This window comes from Emydura macquarii, unplaced genomic scaffold, assembly GCF_026122565.2.
Source record: "Emydura macquarii macquarii isolate MOO-44397 ecotype Brisbane River unplaced genomic scaffold, CSIRO-AGI_Emac_v2 contig_820, whole genome shotgun sequence".
NCBI lineage: Eukaryota > Metazoa > Chordata > Testudines > Chelidae > Emydura > Emydura macquarii.
In genome coordinates this window covers 1,291,180-1,310,258 of record NW_027130957.1, presented here as the reverse complement: position 1 = coordinate 1,310,258, position 19,079 = coordinate 1,291,180, and the positions used below count along the sequence as shown (strand labels likewise).

Sequence of the window (19,079 nt, the reverse complement as noted above, 5' to 3'; positions counted from 1 at the left end):
CATGCTCCATTCCTATAAGTTCCTTGTCCATATTTTCTATCTGCTTCATTTTGATTGGAAAATGGCAGTGATACAATGTTTGGTGTAACCTTAATCCTGACCAGCATCTGGGCTCCTTTAAAAAAAGAAATGGGGAGGGGGGAGCCTATACTGCAAGTCAGGGCTTCTGTATATACTTTCATGCTTAAAGCATTAAAGTAAAAAGATAATTTAATCCAACAATTTTAAATAAAATAAGGATTATTTTACTGACATGTTAATGAACCTGTCTAATTTCTAAGAATGTTTTTCCCCTGTTCATGTAAACAAATCATAATTCTTGTCTTTTGACATCACATTTATCCCCATGCTAACACACATGAAGTCAGAGATGACCAGTGTTTTAGAATAGAGGAACTGAATATGAAGAAAAGATTTTATTTGTAATCTTCATGAAGTATCCTCTTAAACTATTAATTACAAGCATGGAAGAAGTAATGCTTATATAAAACTATGACAGAGAATGAAAATTCCTATCTGATGCCTATTTGGCATTTTCCTGTCAAATGTAACAGGCATTTTTAGAGGCCCCCAATGGGAATACAGTTGTATTAAATATCTCAGAAAACAAAGCAGTGAAGATGAAATGGTGGGAACCTAAATGTTGATTGTTGAATGTTCTCAACACAAGTAATTTTATTATTTAATGATTATATATAGTTTATTAAGACAAATCTAAATAGCTGATAAGGATTATAAACTTGTTAGTAGAAGCACCATATGTGCCTCAGGTGTGAAGCATGAGATTGAAAACTAGAGGACAGATTTTCAAAATAACTCAGCTCCCATTTAGACAACAGAAATAAACAGATTTTCAGAAGAATTCAGTATGTTATGCACTGAGGTCTTTTGAAAATCCAGACCTAGATGTCTCCAACACCTGAAAATTGTGCATATTGATACTATAATTTCACATCCTACAGAGTATTTCTTTATCCAAACTTTAAAATAGCTATTTTATAATAAGACTCAAACACTGTGGGTATGACTTCTAACTACACAGCTCAAAATAAATCTAAAATTAGCCATTTCCATTTCCCTGATGCTTTTTCTCCTTCCATTTTGCCTTTTATTTCCCAATCCACAAGCTGTTGTAGGCCAGCAACTGCTTTGTCCCTTGAGCTGGGGACCATTGGACTTCAGTACTGAAACAGCCAGAGAGGTTGCTTTGGAAGTCTGAGCAGTATGAAGCATTCTCTCCCAGCCTTAAGGCTTTTAGTCTCTGATGGCCTGAATGGAAGAGCAAGTTTAAATACTTACCTTGGATGCTGCACATGGTTCTTGTTGAGCTACTATCAGTGCAGCAGTCCAGTCCATTTTATAAATATATATGTAGTATGTTCATTTTGTATAAAATTAATATATTTTTTCCTGTTCTTGTTGAGAGGGTAAAAGATGGATGCCTTATATCCTTTTCGTTTTATTCAAGTAACACACTATTGGTATTTTTAGGGCATGTTATATACTTTGAAACTTGTGCAAGAGACCACCTGGCAACCTTCTGTCTTAAGAGTCTGCCCCAAAGTATCCCATAATAAACTGAGTACAGTTTGGCTCTACCTTTATTAGATCACTTCCCTTGAATGATCAGTTTTTGTCAGTCTTTTAAGGGTTAATTATGGCAAGTTTCACTATAGTGTTGTTTGGCATTCTGAGTGAGTATACATGTAAACAACGCCTGTTGTGTGTGAGAGAAGAATTGGCTATGTATATTGGAATGCAAAGGGTTTGCTTACCTTAGTACAGTATGTGCTGTGGGAATGTGTATAGCATTAAGTGTGTGTGTGATGTTTATTCTCTCATTGTCTACTGATTTTCAACCCATTCAACCTGGGGTCATAGCTATTTAGTACAAGGTGCTTCAACAGTTGTTTGGGGGATGGGAACCAGAGGAACCCAACTCCATACATTTTAATCTGGTCTTCAGTTCATATTACATTTCAGGAGAGAGAGCGGTAATTTGGGGACATGCTATAACTCTTCATGGAAGATTTTCTTGTCATTAGTTTGCTTAGTGGAATGTGACAGATCTTCTATAGCAGCTATTCTTACTTTACTTTTTAGGCCACTTTTCCCAGTGTCTGTAGGAGGCACTCTTTTCTGAGCGAGTGAATACAGTCTTGACAAACAGACCACTAAAGGGCATGAACCCCTCGAAAAATTTCAATTCCTGTGTATACTAATACTTTTCCTTGGGTTTCTCACTAATTCCCATGTAGTGGATTTTGTGCCTCAGGGCAGAGACTTAACTTTTTCTATAAATGCTGTGCTGTGGAATACAGGGGAGTGATCAAACTTGCTAGTTGGTTTGTTTTTTTTAAGTAACCCTGTTTCCACATGATCTGTGTCTTCTATCTACTTGCTTTCCTCCATTTTATTTCTCATCTCTCTCTCTGTTTTTCATCTCATTCCAACTCTCTCTTATACTGAACTTGCGTTTGAACAAAAGACTCCATTCCAGATCCATTCCAGAATTACCGTGAGAAACTTCATAGCAAGCGCTGTCTGTCGCTCTTTCCCTTCCCTCCCTATCTCAATAAAATGGCAGTGCAAGAGCTTTATGAAAGGGTATAAAACCCTCTTTCTGAGTGTCTGGCTTTCTTTCTGCAAAATCCCTTACTGCAGTTGTGACTCCACAACTCAAACTTCCCTCCAAAATATAATTTGCTAGTCAAAAGTGTAAACATATTTATTACACCTCATTGAAAAAGGAGGACATCAGTAAAAGAGTGGAAGAAACACAGATGAACAGACTTGTTCACAACCAGTAGCTTTCGGTATGAGGGCTAACTTCTCGTTTGTGTGTAATATTGACGTTCTGAGGGCTTGAAATCCAATGAAAGCTTTGCTTAAATAGGAAAATACAGGCCCGAAGTTTCTCTCTCTCGGAGTTTTAAAAGGATTTTTAAAACTGTAAGTGGGTTTCTAGTGTAATGTGTTTTTTGCTTCGGTCAACTAGAGTGGGCTCCAAATTTCTTGTGGGGCTCAGCAGAAATGAGACAGTTCTGTTCCTGATCCAGTGCAGTGGTTTTATGAAACTCCAGTCCATGTTTTTATTAATAGCTTTATACTTCCGTCTCTAAAAGAATTCTCAGCACCAGAAACTGGTGCGTGAAGAGGCTGTATGTAGTCTGTGTGTTTGTATGTACATAAGTGTATATAAAATAGATGTATTTGTTCTTTTATTGCACTGAACTATTAGAAGCTGACCAGAATTCTGTCCAGCTTCTGATCATCTACCTATTCTGGTCTGGAATTTCATATTCAGAGTTCCAATTCACTAGTCTTTTTATGTTACTCAGATATTGAATAAGAAGACGGGTGCTCTTCCTACTTTGCACTCATTTAGGTCTAAATAGCTTTCCCTCACACACAAACTCAGTATTATCTTATTACTCTAAAATCACAAATGTGTGAAATAGAGGGCACCGGGCAATGTTGTTTAAACCATGTAGAATTCATTTATGTAGCTTAAACCTCTTATTTTTCTACTCCACTTTGTATTTCCCACCCGTTTTGACCCCAGTAGGTTGAGAGGTTTGCCAGGATCCCTAGGTTCTGATGCAGGATCCATTCCACCTTCCAGTATGAAAATCCATCTCATATTTTACACCTCCTGGCTAGAGCTGGTAAAATAATGGATTTCCTTGACTCAGACTTGAATCCACTTTTCTCTCTTAAAAGGCATCCATCCCAAAGTTTTTTCAGCTCTGTCAAATGTAGTCAAACATTAATGCCAGACTTGAGCAGTGTATAACCTTAACTCACTACTTTTCCCTTTTAGTTTTCTTGCTAACTTTTTAAGAAATAGGAAATCCAATTTTAAAATCCATTCCAGCCTTTGAACTTTGCTGTTGTGTTCAGCAAATTGACAGAGTTACCTGATGCTCAAACTCCACTTCAGTTTTTTCCTGTAGTGATCTCACTGTGTACTTCTTTACCATTGTGACAGTGTTTGAGTGGGAATAATACAATAAATTAATATTAATTTAAAGAATCTAAACTAGGATTGCAAAAGTCTTTGTCTTGTACAGTGCCCAGTAGATTGCCCAAACACAGCAAATACACAGCAATCCATAAATAATATTAATACGTAGCTGCTATGAAGCTGCAATAAGTATGCTGAAGCTAGATATGATAGTATCTAAGATAGTGGAGGGAGACTATATAACATTTTAGTGGAGCTAATAAATGTAAACATGTTTCCTGCTAACTTAACATTTCTTTAGAAAAATTGGTCAGCAACCATATAGGCTCTCTAATATAATGTAGATAACTTTCGCTATTTCCATTCCATGTTTTGTAATGTACTCTATGAATTAGAACAGATTGGTCTCTTATTTGTGGTCCAATCCTGGTATCTCAATATACCATGCATCCCAGTGAAACGGAAGAGCATCCTTATTCTTCAATCTGTATGCTTCTGCTCAGCTCTTTCATTCCAGCTTGGATGCAGTAGTTAACACTTTGATTGCAGAAACTCTATCCAGTTCCTGAAGTAACAATCCAGTCCATGTTTATAGCTTGTTTATGGGGCCAGGGATAACAAGAACTCTCTCCTGTGTGTGCCTGTGTGTGTGTGAGAGAGAGACTTCAGTTCAGTTTCCATGTCAACAATTCAGTCCATATTTGCCATCACACTGTTGGCAGAGCTTCTTTTATTAGGGAGACCACTCCTGTTTCTAGCACTCTATACCAGATTTCCTAAACTGCCTTGGTGCTAGGTTAAATGGCAGGGCCACCTTCATGAAGGAGACTTTACTTAATAGGAAACAGCCTAGTGGTGGTGGCCTGCACTACCATGTGGGAGACCTGAGTTGGATTCCCATCCTGTGGTATCTCACTCTGAGCTGCTAAGAGCTGGTATAACAGTGGAGGAAATATGCTCAGCACCTGGGGGGGTGGGATTGCCTCACATTACATAGCAATGATCCCTCAGGTCAATAAAGTAGGAGTGTTGACATGTTTCAAAGAAAGTCTTGACCACTTTGCTTTGGCTGATGGTCACAACACAAGGCTGAGAGGATTCTTTGGAAGAACTCTGCTCTCTATTTTCCAAATATAATAGTTTGGGTTTCATATAGTGCTTCAGTATTTAATAAAACAGCAGGTCCTCTTTTTTGTGAGACAGATTCTGGAATTGCTTCAGGTTTCAGACTCCTTTTGGTAAAATGAGTGTCTCCTTAGTGTGAAGGGAATCCATTCTAGTTTTCACATTCTAATCAGCTCCAGGTTTCACAGTGTCCCACAGTGTTCTTTGAAGGAGATTCCAACAGGGTGAAAAATCGTAGGATAATTGCAGGTACACATTCATAATTTGGATGGGGGAGCCTCTAGACTGAAATGTAGGATCCTGGACTGTATTTGACAGCCTCCAAAGGCATCCAATGAGATGGCAAAGCTTAATTTCATGAGGCAGACTCTAATCTGGTTTCTGAGAGATTATTACTCAGGATTTTGTAGCTCAAGAGGGTTTTAGATAAAATGGTAGGGTCTGTTCTATTTTATTTTTTCTCGATGTGCAAACTGTTCAGAATTTGTTAGACTCTCATTAAAGTGGGGAAAACACCATTGAAAGGGATATATTGTCTGTTTTGCTGCTCTTTAATCTTCTTTGGATTTTACAGACCACCATAAAGCTTGGTAAAACCACAGGGCTGCCTTTGTGTGAGAATCTAGTTTGGTTTGCTGAGGGAGAATCTGCTCCAAATCTTTCTCTGGACAACAGTGCTTGATCAGATAACAGGGGCTTCTTTGTGAAGAGCACTCAAATCAATTTTTGATCTAGAATTTTCCCCAGTTTTTAAACCCCACTGCATTTTATTGAGCACTACAAGGTTTCTCTTGTGTTGGTAGAGATTAGGAATACAGTGGTAGTGTACTCAACAACCCAGGAGTTTGTTGGTTTCCTTTGCTCTTTTGATACACTTTGAAAGTGATGTTCATAGGGCAAGCATATAGAGACATACTCAACCCCTCTCAGCTGGAGGAAAGTTTTGTGACAGGCCTATGAGCAGGCTGGGGAAAAATATTGGGGAGTTGTGGAATCCAGCCCAAATTAAATCCTCAGAAATTGCTTCAGAATTGTGTGGCAGTTGATAAAGTGCATCTTGTGACGGAGACTCTAATTCAGTTTCTGGCTCTAGAATTTCATATGGCTTTTGTTTCAAACTGGACTATAAGCTTTTAGCAAGGATTGTCTTCCTATATGGTTATGTAGCATCTAGCATGTTGAGGCTCCAATGCTGACAGGGGCCTTTGGGTGGCTACTACAAAACAAATACTAAATGTAGCTATCATTATGTATTATTCCATTGCAACTCTCAGTAAAATACGAGAGAGAGGGTGAGGGGGAAAACCCCCTCTCTTTTTCTAGGCCAATTTGTTGAAGTGGAATCTACTCTGTGTTATACAGTCTACATAAAATGGCAGTGCTGCCTTTGTTAGGGAGCCTGCAATGCAGATTGTTGCTCTAGAATACATTCTGAATTTAACTACACATTGACTTGTGCGAACTTCTACCCCAGCTTACTACTTTTGTATCCCATCTGGGTGTTAGCATCTGTTGTACCATATATATATTATATTATTTAGAATATATACGTTCTAATTTTTTTATAGAATTTTAGTGCTTGATTGATGGTATTGAACTCTGAAATCTTATATTTATCAATAAAAAGTACACAGTATAAGCAGTGACCATTCAGTTTTTCAGGTGCTGCCCTGCTTACCATCCTAGACATGGCCTCTCTACTCTGACTGCCATCAAATATGCTGTGATAGTGTGAAGTGGATCCTTTCTTGTTAAGAAATGGTTGAGACCAAAAATCCATTTCACAGACACCTTAAAAGCATGACAGCTGGTAATCACTATGGGCCACTACTGCCCTGTACTTAGTTTGAACTGATGTTCTAGCATTGTCTCATCACCTTTCCCCTGATCCTTCAAGCATCCCATAGATATGGTTTTCTTATGGTAGTATTCTTTATATATAAAGTTCTATATATTTTGTAAAACTTCCCCTTCATCAAAAAAAATTGATTTGGTGGGTGAGGAAGGAAGAAACTTGCCTAAGTTACTGTCAGGATAGTGATTGGGTTACAGACTTTGATGATATCAGAAAATAGTAGATGCAATATTCACATAATGAAAGATAAGTTACAGCAGAGGTAAAAAGTCCAGTGCCTTCTCTGCCTCTGGGCTTCATAGCTAACTACACTGTTAGGACAATGCGTAGCCCTCTATACTTCTCAACCTCTCCAGGCCCAATGTGTGGAATCAAGATCCAAACTGTAAAAGAGTGTGGCAAACACTAATGTAATGTGAGACTATTTAGTTAACAATAATATACTGTTGAGATCTTTGCATTAAAGAGGGTTCAAAGTGCTTTGCACAGATGTTGGGCAGAGTAAGTAATATTCCCCTTTCACAGATGGGGGAAACAGGTTATGAGTTGACCTTTTGCGTCATAGTACAGACTTGTATCACTTGAGTTACAGGACTAACTAGGGTGATGGCCTGCTAGCACAGTATGCTGCATCTAGGGGGACCTTGGTCTGATCAAGCTCTCTTTCTTCCCCCCTTGCCACCAGGAGAAGGGCCCTTGCCCCCTGTGGTCCTCTGGGGCAGAGGACACGTTGCTGGGCCCAGTATGGGGTTTGATGTAGTTATGAGGGGAGCTTGTCCTGGTTTTCAACCTACCTTTGGGAGTTGGGAGAGCTCCTGTTCTGTGTAATGTCTCCCAAGAAGGTGTTGGGAATGAGGTAGGAAACTAGAAGTATGTGCTTGGTCTGAAGGATGTACGGTCAGAGGAAGAGCTTGGCTCCCTGTCTCCCTGCCCCATCCCTTAGCAGCTCCCAACTGTTCCCCGGGCACTGTCTGCTGCTTTGGCAATAGTGTGTCTGATTTTAGCATGTTTATGTTCAGTTATTATTTTGGCATACTGCCAACATTTTCCAGAGGAACACAGGCAACAGAAGGGAAATGGCAATTTTTAACAGCTCAATCTGAATGGAAACTCCTGGGACAAAGAAAAGGCACTTATCTAGCCCCAGGGCTTTCTCTTTGCTGAACTCCACAGGCCTGCTGCAAACAATGCAATGTAAAAATTTGAAATACACTTTTAAAATGGATCAATTTAGGCATCCTAAGTAATAGGGGTCTCTTCCATGTCCCCCTATAAAACTTGCAGGGCATTATACTGTTTGAGGGGAGCTGGAATCCTTTCCCAAACGTTTCTTTAGCGCACACTCTCAGAGGGTAAGGAAGACACTTCCCTCTGGGTAGCTAATTGCATAATTATCCACTTTGGAGTTCTTCTTTCACTAAAGCAGCTGGTACTAGCCACTGTTATAGATAGGCTATGGATGGAATGAGGCACTGGACTGAACCAGCCTGCAAGGTCCTGGGCTCCAGACTCTTCGATCTGTGCCTGATCCTCTCTGGCCAACATAATATCCCAGTTCTGGGAGCAAACCCAGCACTCCTAGCTTCCGCAGTTAGAATAAAATGCAGGAGTCCTGGTTCCCACACCTGTGTTTAGTGAACTTCCACTTGTTCTCCTTTAACACAGATGAACAGCAGCTTTGGGGCTGGGGGTTACTGGCATCTTTGTGCAGTAGCGCAGAGTGGGCGCGCTCTGGTGCGGGTCTCCTGAAGAGCGAGCCTGCAGCAGTCCGCTTCGCCCAGGCCGAAATCCGCTCCGTGTTTCGCAGCAGGGGAGCTTCCTTTTGTGGCGGAAGGTTGGGTTCGGCTCCGCGGGATCCGCTGCGGGTTTTGCGTGCGGCAGCAGCAGCAGCAGCAGCGGCCTCTCTCAGCCTTGCAGAGTTGCAAGCGTCCGGGGCCTGCCTGCCTGCCTGCTCCTCCTTTGTGAAGGGGGCAGGCTCCAGTCCGGGCCGGGCTCCGCTCCGGGTTTGGCAGGCGGCCGCGGCGCTGGGTAAAATGGCAGTGCTGAGCCTCGTGTCGGAGTGAGCAGGAGTCGGCGGACGAGAGTCGGGAGCTGCTGCTCGGCTCGCCTAGTCCGGCCCCTCCGCCGCACAGCCCGGCTCCAGGGACGGGGTCCGCTCGCCCGCCGTGTCCCCCTCCCTCCCTCCTGCCTCTCCCACACCGGGAGCCCCGTCCCGGGTCCCCCCCTCCCCTTCTCCTCCCCCCCGCTCCCTCCTCCCCTTTCTCCGCCGGCTGCAACCGAGGAGGCACAGCGGGGCCAGGCCCCGGGGACAGCCCAGCGGAGCCCTCCCCGCCTCGCCAGCCAGGCCGGCGGGGAATGAGCCCCCGCTGCCCTGAAGAGCCCGCCGCCGCCTGAGCGGGGAGCAGCAGAGCAGCGAGGCCTCCCTCCCGCCGGCCGGCCAGGCAGGGGAGCAGCTCGGGGGCACGGGTCCGGGGGGTGGCTAGGTGGGGAGGGGGGGGGATCATGGCTGCTCAGGTCGCCCCCGCCGCCACCAGCAGCCTGGGCGCCCCGGCTCCAGCCGAGCTGAAGAAAGCGGAGGCGCAGCAGCGGGATTGTCCCCCGGAGGAGGCGGGGGGCGAGGCGGCGGAGCGCGGCGGCGACAAGCAGGCGGAGAGCGAAGGCCCCCCGGGGAAGGAGCTGCAGGACGTGGCCGAGAGCAACGGAGGGGACGCCGGGGCCGAGCCCGACCTGAAGAGCTCGAACGGGAACCCGGGCCCCAGGCCCGCCGCCGCCACCCTGAACAATAACCTCCCGGAGCCGCCCGGTGGCGGCGGCGGCAGCGACGGGGTGGGGGCGCCGCAGCAGCAGCCGCCTCCCCCTTCCCACCCGGCTGCCTTGGCCCCGCCAGCCTACGGCTTCGGGCAGCCCTACGGCCGGGGAGCCCAGGCGGCTGCCGCCGCTGCCGCCGCCGCGGCTGCCTTCCACCAACATGGCGGACAACAAAGCCCTGGCATGGCAGCGCTGCAGAGCGGGGGCCTGGAGCAGCCCTACCCGGGGCCGGCGGGGGCCCCCCCGGGGCCGCCCCCTCCCCAGAACTCGCACGGCAGCGCCGAGCACGGCTTCCCCAACCACCAGTACAACTCCTACTACCCGGCGGCGGCGGCGGCCGGGCGCAGCGCCGGCGCCTACCCGCCTCCCCCCCAGGCCTACGCCCTGAGCTCCCCGCGGGGCAGCGCGCAGAGCCCCGCGCAAGCGGCCGCGGTCGCCGCCGGGGCCAAATCCCCCGCCGCCGCCGCCTTCCAGCAGCAGCAGCAGCAGCGCTTCGGGGCCATGGGGCCCTCGGCCGCCGGCGGGGCGGCCGCAGGAGGAGGAGCGGGCGCCACCCCGCAGCCCACCGCCACCCCCACCCTCAACCAGCTGCTCACCTCCCCCAGCTCGGCTCGCGGCTACCAGGGCTACCCCGGGGCCGACTACAGCGGTGGGGCCCAGGACGGGGGAGCGGCCGCCAAGGGCCCGGCCGCGGACCTGGCCTCCCAGTACGTCGGGGGCAACAGCCAGGCCTGGGCCACGGCCACGGCAGGGGCCCAACAAAGGAGCCACCATGCGCCCATGAGCCCCGGGAGCAGCAGCGCCGGAGGGGGACAGCCGCTCGCTAGGACCCAGCAGGTAAGGGCTGGGCGTGGGGGGGGAGGAAGGGGGCAGGGAGGGGCGCACATGGGGGGGCAGCGGGGTGGGGACCGAGGCTAGGGTTAGGGGCCGGGGGTGGGCGCACGTGGGGTGGCTGAGGGGGACAATGGGGGCACGGGCAGACGAGGGGCACCCGCCAGGGGCAGGGGATGCGGGCACCTGGGGGGTGGGGTGTCCAGGGTGGCCGAATTTCCTACCGGTTCCCCCCCCCCCGGGCACACCCGGACCCACACTGCTGGGGAGCTGCCATTGTCTGTCTCTTTCTCTTTCTTAAAATGGCTGCCTCTCTGCCTTCCCTTCCTCCCCTTCCAGCCTTTGTGCGAGGCTCCCAGAGAGCTGCCTGCTCCTTCCCCTGCCTGCCTGGGGGGCTCTGGAGGGCAGCTGGAAGGAGCCCCTGGGCCTGGTGCTGTGGGGCGTGTGTGCGGGGGGTGGAGGTGGGTAGGTGGGCGAGCTGCTCCTTGCTCGCCTAGGGAAGGGGTGCTCTGGGTCCATGGAGTGGGAGCTCTGCAGAAGAGCACTTCCACCTTCGCCCCCCATTGCACTGTTCCTCCCTCTGCTCCTCTGGCTCCAAGTGAGGGGCCTGTGCGCTTCCTGGGGGTAGGAGGCTGGGAAGTGACCTGCTTTGGGCAGCTGCAGCTTGCCCGGGCTAGCTGGGGCCATTTTCCTGAGCAGTCTCTTGGCTAGGCCAGTGGCCTGGGCCTCTCCCTGGAAGTGCTGGTAAACAGTTCAGTGATTGGAGTAGTAAGTGCAGATTGCTTTGGTTTGGGATTTGAATTATGGAGGTAAAATCCTTCTGTCAAAGCCAGGAGACAGTTGGTCTTAGGTTGACATCCTATCTGTGATCTGATTGGCTCCCCATCTCCTGCTCTTGGCCATTTATAATTGCCTCTGATGTAATGGTACAACAATCCTGATGAGCTCATAAACTTTTAAACTCTGCTTTTCTGCCAGCCATAACCCAAACCATCACTGCCACTATCTGCCTTTTTATTCCACAGCTGAAATTGGCTGTGACCTTGAGGAAGTTCAGTAGCAATACTGTATCAGCAGGAGCAGAGCTTCAGACAGGCTGCTCTTGTTGCATTGTGCCTGAAACAAAAGAGGAGGCGATGGCATTTTGCTTGTACCTTGGATTTATTTTGCTTGTTATGTTTTATACAGCCTGGAATAGATTCTGTGTTGTCGGAACAGTAGCAGGGGTTCTCTGTACAATGGGCTGGCTGTTTATTTTGGTTATGTGACTTTCTCATTGGTATAAAGGATTTCTTTGATGAATCTAAGGACGCATTTATTCTTGACTAATTTTGACCCATTTCAGAGTTGGAAATTGTTTGGCTGGGTTCTTTATCAGATAGTGAATGTGGGGCTTTTATTTGGGGTATGTTAGAGACCTTTTAAAAAGCACTGGTAGCTGCAGAACTAAAAATGGTGAATTATCAATAACACTTTTTATATTGAGCTCTCTCTTGAAATATAGGTAAGGAGTTAGAGGCCCCTACTTTAAGACATTTTAAAATCACCATTTTTATTTGTTTTACTTAAGCTTAGGAAGGAACAGTTGTTTATTATAGGGACACTAAAACTACAGGTAACATTAAAATGCCTGGAACTGTTGGGCCTGATTATAATATAAATTCCTACTTTTTGGAGAGATGTGGAGCAGGGTAAACGAGTCTATAAGATAAAAATAGTTGTTCTGGTTTTTTGTTAGTTTGCTGGAAATGTAGCGAATGCCAAAAATACAATTGTGCTATAGCACTTTCAGCTATATGCAAGTCAGACATTTTGGATATTGGGACAGTGGTGCTGACATTCTATTCATATCTGTTCTTAATCAGAGTTTGAAGATAATCTCTTACATTGTGTTTACATGTCTTAGATCTGAATGTGTAATGGCCTTGTGCAGGACTGACAGACTTCTCTCTCTGCCTGTACCCTGCCTGTTCTCATTGCAAACCCTGAGTCGTCAGAGACATTTGATATGAACTGTAGTGTGACATGCAGCTCCAGAGTTTTCCCTTCTTGCTCAATCCTTTTCTTCTATGGCTCTGAAAGTCTAGTGTAAGTTTTGTTCTTTGATAACTGACACTGATGTCTGTTAGATTGAAATAGTGTGTTTTCTAGTAGAGTGGCTCTTCAAGCTGCTGTGGTCACATGCAGCTTGTAATAACTATTCTGGGTAAAGATTTGAGTTCATGGGCAATACATCCCTATGTATTTGCAAGAAAGTTGCGTAAGTGTGTCATGGAAACTGATGCCCTACTGAGGAATTTTATATCTTGTAAAAATTCAACCTGGATAAGATGGGTACTAAAACACATCTCAAGATTAAACTCTGTTTGAGAACGATTTTTACTCCAGTGCATTGACCTATATGACTTGTGAATATCATGGTTGTGATTCTGTGACAGAAACTTCAAAAATTGTTTAGTTAAAAAAACAAACAAACAACCTCTGCCCCCCAGAACTTATGTATCATGGAGAGTGGAAGTCTGGTCTGGTTCTGTGTGCTGCTGGTAATTTATATATTCCAGGCATTCAGTATAATATGTGTGAGCCTTCTAGCCCCATTGACTCAAATTATTAGTGAGTGTATATTTGATGTGTTGGGCATGAATGTGACTTTCAGACAGCGCAAATGGCTTCTATAAAAAGTTCTGTGTGCCAAGGATTATCCGATGCAAACACAAAATCCCTCTTCATGTTGTGAAAAACCTGTTGCCTGGCATTGTGGAACGGGTTTCCATGTGTCTTCTCTGTTGCTCACAAGAAGTAAGTTTAATAATACCTGAAACCTACGTTATAACCTCTTTGCGGTGTATCCTGTTTTGTTTCTTAGATTGGACATAAACACAATGCTTTCAATCTTATTTTTGTGTTGTATAGTGGTGAGCCAGTTGGTGCTTGTCAAATAACTTTACTTGAGAAATGTCAGAAGGATGAGATGGAGGCGGGGGAAACTAGTTGCCTTTTTTCCCCCCTCAAAGTACCTCTGCTTCTAAATTAAGGGAAGGGAGTTTGGGGGAGAGTGTATCATTGGTTCCCTTCATAAAGACATCCAGAGGAGAAAAATGTTTAGGCTTCTTTGGGGGAGGGGGTGCTAAGGAAGACAGAGCAAAAATGTCATTGATTCTCTTAACTCATGGTGACCTATGAATGATGAGTAAAAGGACTATACCTCCCCATCTCTTGCTTTAGGAGTTACTTCCCTTTTTTAATGTAAAACATCGGTTTGAAAGACCCTTTCCTATAAGAGGTTGAGGACCTGCTTGCTTGTGTACAGTTTTGACAGCAATATGTAATCTCTCAACACAAGACTTTTGTGGATAGGTCACTTATAAGAATGTGCTATTGACGTGGGGAGTCGTGAATACATGGAAGTTCTCTATCTGTATGGATTGGGTTAGATGCAGGGAGTGCAGTTTGTTCTTATGACTGTTGTAGTCTGGAAATACAGGGTTGGGTTGGGATCAGAAGATTTGTTTCACAATAGAAGTGAATCTAGAAGATGCTGGTGGACAATGGGAAGGACAGGTAGGAAATCTGGGCCATCTCACATACAGGGCTTCTACAGCTCTTAGTAAAATGAAAAGATGAAAAACTAACCTTTTTTTTTTTTTTCTCTGTAGTGTGTGGCTGGTTTTGGTAGCTGAGTAGGACTTTTGTCCAGTTCCAGTAGTAGTGGTAAATTTTTGCGGGGAGGGGAAAGAAGCAAAAGGGATCCTCAAGACAACTGCTTGCAAGAAGGGACTTCTACCTATTGAGTTGATAGTGTTGTACCAAGAGAAATAACCACCTAACTACGGTAAAAGTAATCTCCTGTAATGGGAGATGTCTTTGGGTTGCATTAAACATTCACATGTTGGATGACTTCCCTATATGTGTACTGTCATCCAGAGACACTTATTGCGAGTTCCCTGAACTCGCATTTAAAAACAATGACCTACTAATAAAAAAAACAAAAACAAAAAATGCAAACAAACCCAAAAAGCTCTGGGCCCAGTTGTTGACTTTAAATCTCAGCTTTAGTAGCAATTGAAGCATGAAAATGTTGTTAAAAACATGGTTTTCAGACTAAATTGGCACTAAATGATTCTGTGCTGCCAATGAGCTGTGATATCGTGGAATCTGAAACTGAGTTCTGGCTCCAGTTGGCTTTTATCACAGGGTTTTTCCTTGCTTAGGATTGTATTGTTGGCAGGTCTTGTATTGCCCATAAGTTCTAGTAAACATTAGATCTCGCCAACAAAAGAGAGGTGGCATTCTTTTGTGATGTGGGCAGAGCCTGTGAATGACTTTCAGACCTTGTCTGTAGTAGAAAAGTGCTCTGGTTTCATTAAATTGATTTTTAAAATTGACTTAGTTAAATTGGTGTAAGGCCCCTACTGTAAAACTGCTTAAAATGGTGCAAGTGTCTAAGGTGTAGACACTTAGCTAGATTAACTTTTTAACTGATTTTAGTTAAACTGGTCTAGTGTAGACAAGACCTTGGCTGCCTCATTCTTTTAAAATACTTTGTGCAAGTGTTTTAAGAGGGTGGCATTTCAGGATACGGTCTGTGCGTTGTTGGGTCCTGATGACATCTCCTAGAGGTAGCATAGCCTAGTGGATAGGACACCCAGGTGGGAGTCAGAATTGGGCTCTTGTATTGCTCCTTGCTCTTTCACAGTCTCAGTGAGTATAACCTTGGACAAATTGCATAATCGCTCTGTGCCTTCGTTACCTAGCTGATGTGAGTTTAATAATTCTTGCCCACCTTAATAAAATATGCTGAGGCCTACAAATGAAGGGCATTACATAAGTGCTTATTTATTACTTTGCACAGGGGGAGTGAGATCACTCCTATGGTGCTACTGTTATCACCAAGATACTAATAGGAATGTGCCATCTAGAGTTTGGGGTGTGGGGACAGGGGCAGGTGTTACTTTAATAACCCCTTTTCTTAACCAGAATCTTTGGCAAACTTTTTCCTATAACAATCAGTCTGGGGGCATTGTCATTCCACTTGACTCTTTAAAACATGAGCGTTATAGCCTAGTATGGCTTTTTCAATGGGACACTAGAAAAATATGTACCAAATCTCTCTCCCATCATGGTAGGAGGTCTTAAGGATTGAGGGGAGGGAAGAAGGGAGGAATGTTCCATTTTTTTTTTATGGATATTTTTGAATATCACTTTTATCATGAAGGTACTAAGCTTCCAATGATATTTTGTGCACCTTTCATCTGAGAATATCATTGGTTAATATGTACCAATCTTCCAGGGGTATTAACATGCACCCCCCTGCAGCAGACAACTCAGCAGCTTTCACTTAAAAACAAATGAAAACTTAAAAGGGAGCATAAAATAACACAAGCAGCCACGCTGTTTGTGTTCCAGCACCTACTGCTTCTCCACCATTGTCCTTGCTAATGTGCTCAGAGGGACGTCCACTTGGAAATTCCATTTTCACCTGAGAAATCTGTACCTGCTGATCTTATAGGTAACATCTACAGTCACTGTAAAAGGTACTCTTTCCTCCCCCGTTTGTTTACTTGGTATGTTTGATGACACTTTGTATATAGGCAGATGATGGTCTGTTGCGTTTCCTGTCTTATGCACTGTTCAGAGGAGAAGTTTACCCGCCTGCCATTGTTTGGGTCCTGCAAGATTGTTTGTTTCAAAGTCATCACAGTAGCAAAGCTAAAACTGAAGGGGCAGGCACATGCAAAGTGAAGAAGGGCAGTAAGGGTGGACCTGACAGTGTTTTGATATTGCTACTAGGCCCACTGTCTTCCCCTCTTGCAAAGACCCTTATAAACATCAGCAAAGGAACAATAACCTCTCCTCCCCAACCCTCCCTCCCTCCCAAAAAAAAATTGGTGCATACTCTTTAAAAGGTGCTCTATCGAACTTGAATTTGTTGAGATTAGTCAATTAAAAAGTTGCCTATAAACTTTGGAGGTGAGCTCTTTGGGGCAGGTCCTTCTATACAAGGGGCTATGCACATGGATTGTACTAATCACTTGCTAGCCAAAGTCCTAAACCCACTAGCCATAGTTGAATGTGAAAGATGCAAGTGTGATGGGGGTGGAGCTTGGAAGTTATTGCTCCCTGTTGCTGTTTGTTTGGGAAAGTTGAGTGAAACTGACACAGGTCTTGTCAAATTTTCTATTATCTGTCTGACAAAATAGAAATTGACAATGTCTATTTAGTTGTCTGCTCTTATTGACTTGGGCAAGTTGAGGAGCTTGAAAGAGATTGGATCTGTTTTCTGCAGGCTCAGGAAGACTTTCATTAACCTTCCAAAAATGAACCTAACATAATCTTTACAATATTATGGGTATAAACTTAATTTTTTTAAAAAAGCTGAAACTCTTTCAAAGTTGATGATCTGGGACAGTCTGTCACTTACTAGGCAAAGTTTGCCACTGGAGCATAGATCTGTCCGTTCCCTACCTTGTACTCCTTTGGTGTTAATTCTTTTACAGAAGGGGAAGCTGGGGCACAGGGGTTAAGTGACATGCCAAGGTGATGCAGCAAATCTGTAACAGAGCTGAGAATAGAAGCTAGGTCTTCTGACTCCCACACCTAAACCTTAATCATGAGGCCATTGGTCCATTTAATATAGGATTATGTTCATACATTTTTAAAAAAACACCCACAGCTTTTTATGGTGCTCTGTGTCTGAAGAAACACAGTGCCCAAACTAGCTGTAGGAGTTTGCAGAGTGAAGGAGTAGCTTTGGTAAGGCTGGAACAGGAACAGCCGCTTCTTTCAGGGTTGATCTCATGTGCATACTTTCCTTGTTCCTGTAGTGATCTAACCACGTGGTGTAAATATGCACATAGGGATCGGGGAGGGGCTCGTATTTCTTCCTCTTCTCTCTACACCTGCACTCCCAGTTCTTGTCATAACGCAGCAGTTCAGCAGTGCAGCTTGGGCACGCTAGAGTTTAGTGGAGTAGATGAGGAAAAGGCATTTGCAAGTTTGGCACCGTTTTTTCTTTCTGGAGTCTCTCTGAGCTTTGTGTAAACACTTGCTGAGCTGTCAATATGTACATGTGAGCTTTCTGTAGTGAAATGTATAAGGTGCTATGTAATGGTAGGTGAATGTAATAAAAGCTGTCTCATAGTTCTTCAGCAAATAATTCCTTGTTTTACATACTCCAGAGTAAAATGATATTGCAGATGGAAGCTAGGGTTCCAATGCCATCTGCTTTTTGGGGGGTTGGGGAAGGGAGGTGAATAACAAGGTGATTTGCACCTTGTCCCCCGTTCCTGGTGGGAGGGTGGGGGAGGTTTTTTGGTGTTTTTTTTTTAACTGTCATAAGAAACCAGTGTGTAGACGTAAAACACTGAAAAATCCTGTTCCTCCATCGTACCAACTGGCCTCCTGTGCAGTAACTGGTGATGGGAAGATCAGTATATGTGACTCTAGTGAGTGGGATGGTCTCAAAGACCAGAAATGAAGATGTCAGTCAGGGTTTTCAAAAGCTGCTAACTACTGAAAACTCCCAGATTCTTCTGGGCTGCTATTAACTGTGGGCTTGTCTATACAGAGCTGCAGCGGCAGCTGCAGTCATGCAGCACTTAGTGAAGACGCTATCTATGCCAACGGCAGAGCTGCTCCCTTGGCATAGGTCTCTCCACCTTCCCTCCCATTGACATAGCACTGTCTGCACCGGGGCTTAGGTCGGTATAATTCTGTCACTCAGGGTGTGGATTTTCCACCCCCTTGAGAGACGTAGTTACGCTGACATAAGTTTATCGTGTAGACCAAGCCTATGAATTGCAAGTTAGAACTAAGGCAGTACATTACCAAGAACTTAAAATGTTCCCTGTTGGCTTCCCTAGCATTTTCCATTATAAAATGAGGGGAGCTGGTCTGAACTGGCCTTCCCTGAGCGCATAGTCAGTGAGCCCTTTTTTTCTCTCCTCATCCTCCCCCCAGAAGAGGGTTTTTGGGGTCACTTGATTCCCAACCTTCAACTCATTCCTCTAGGCCATGCTGATCAAACTTATGCACATCAGGCCCTGAGTGTCTCCTGTTGGGAGGGAAGTTGGGGGTGTGTGCGCAGAAAATGAGGCCTATACAATTAGTGTCCCCTGCCAAAAGTTTGTTTTGGTGACTTGCTTGACATCTCATAGGAAGAATGTTGCAAAGGCAAATACAGAACCGAGTTCCTCTGAGGTGTGGCATTCCACCTGTCTTAACCACAAGACCATACTTTTTTCTTCCTGTCATCCTCTGCCTCCCTTGTTACACACCTTACATACCTTGTAACAAATAAGGCCCGGTGCCTACACACAGCCTAATCCAGTGGTTTTCAAACTTTTTAAATGGAAACCCCTGTGGACTTTTGTGTAACAATTGGGGCCCCCCCCTTCCTCTGACCCCCCCCCCCAACTTTCAGAAAAAACCAGGGCCTACATATCATAGGTGGAGTTTGACTGTTTAATTTGGGGGAGGGGGGGGCAAGGGATA

The 19,079-nt window shown here is 45.1% G+C and overlaps 1 protein-coding gene across 2 annotated transcripts in view; it reads left to right on the top strand.

Annotated features, from left to right (window-relative positions):
* The window catches only part of ARID1A (AT-rich interaction domain 1A), a 107,305-nt gene that overhangs the window by 20,431 nt on the left and 67,795 nt on the right, over positions 1–19,079 (top strand). Inside the window, exon 1 of one of the 2 annotated variants that reach the window (XM_067543321.1) lies at positions 8,923–10,592. The exons of the other annotated variant lie outside the window; for it this stretch is intronic. Within the exon in view, the coding sequence (XP_067399422.1) occupies positions 9,450–10,592 (1,143 nt within the window). The 5' untranslated portion in view covers positions 8,923–9,449. Of the gene's footprint in view, positions 1–8,922; positions 10,593–19,079 lie in introns of those variants that run through there. 2 annotated transcript variants of the gene reach the window in all.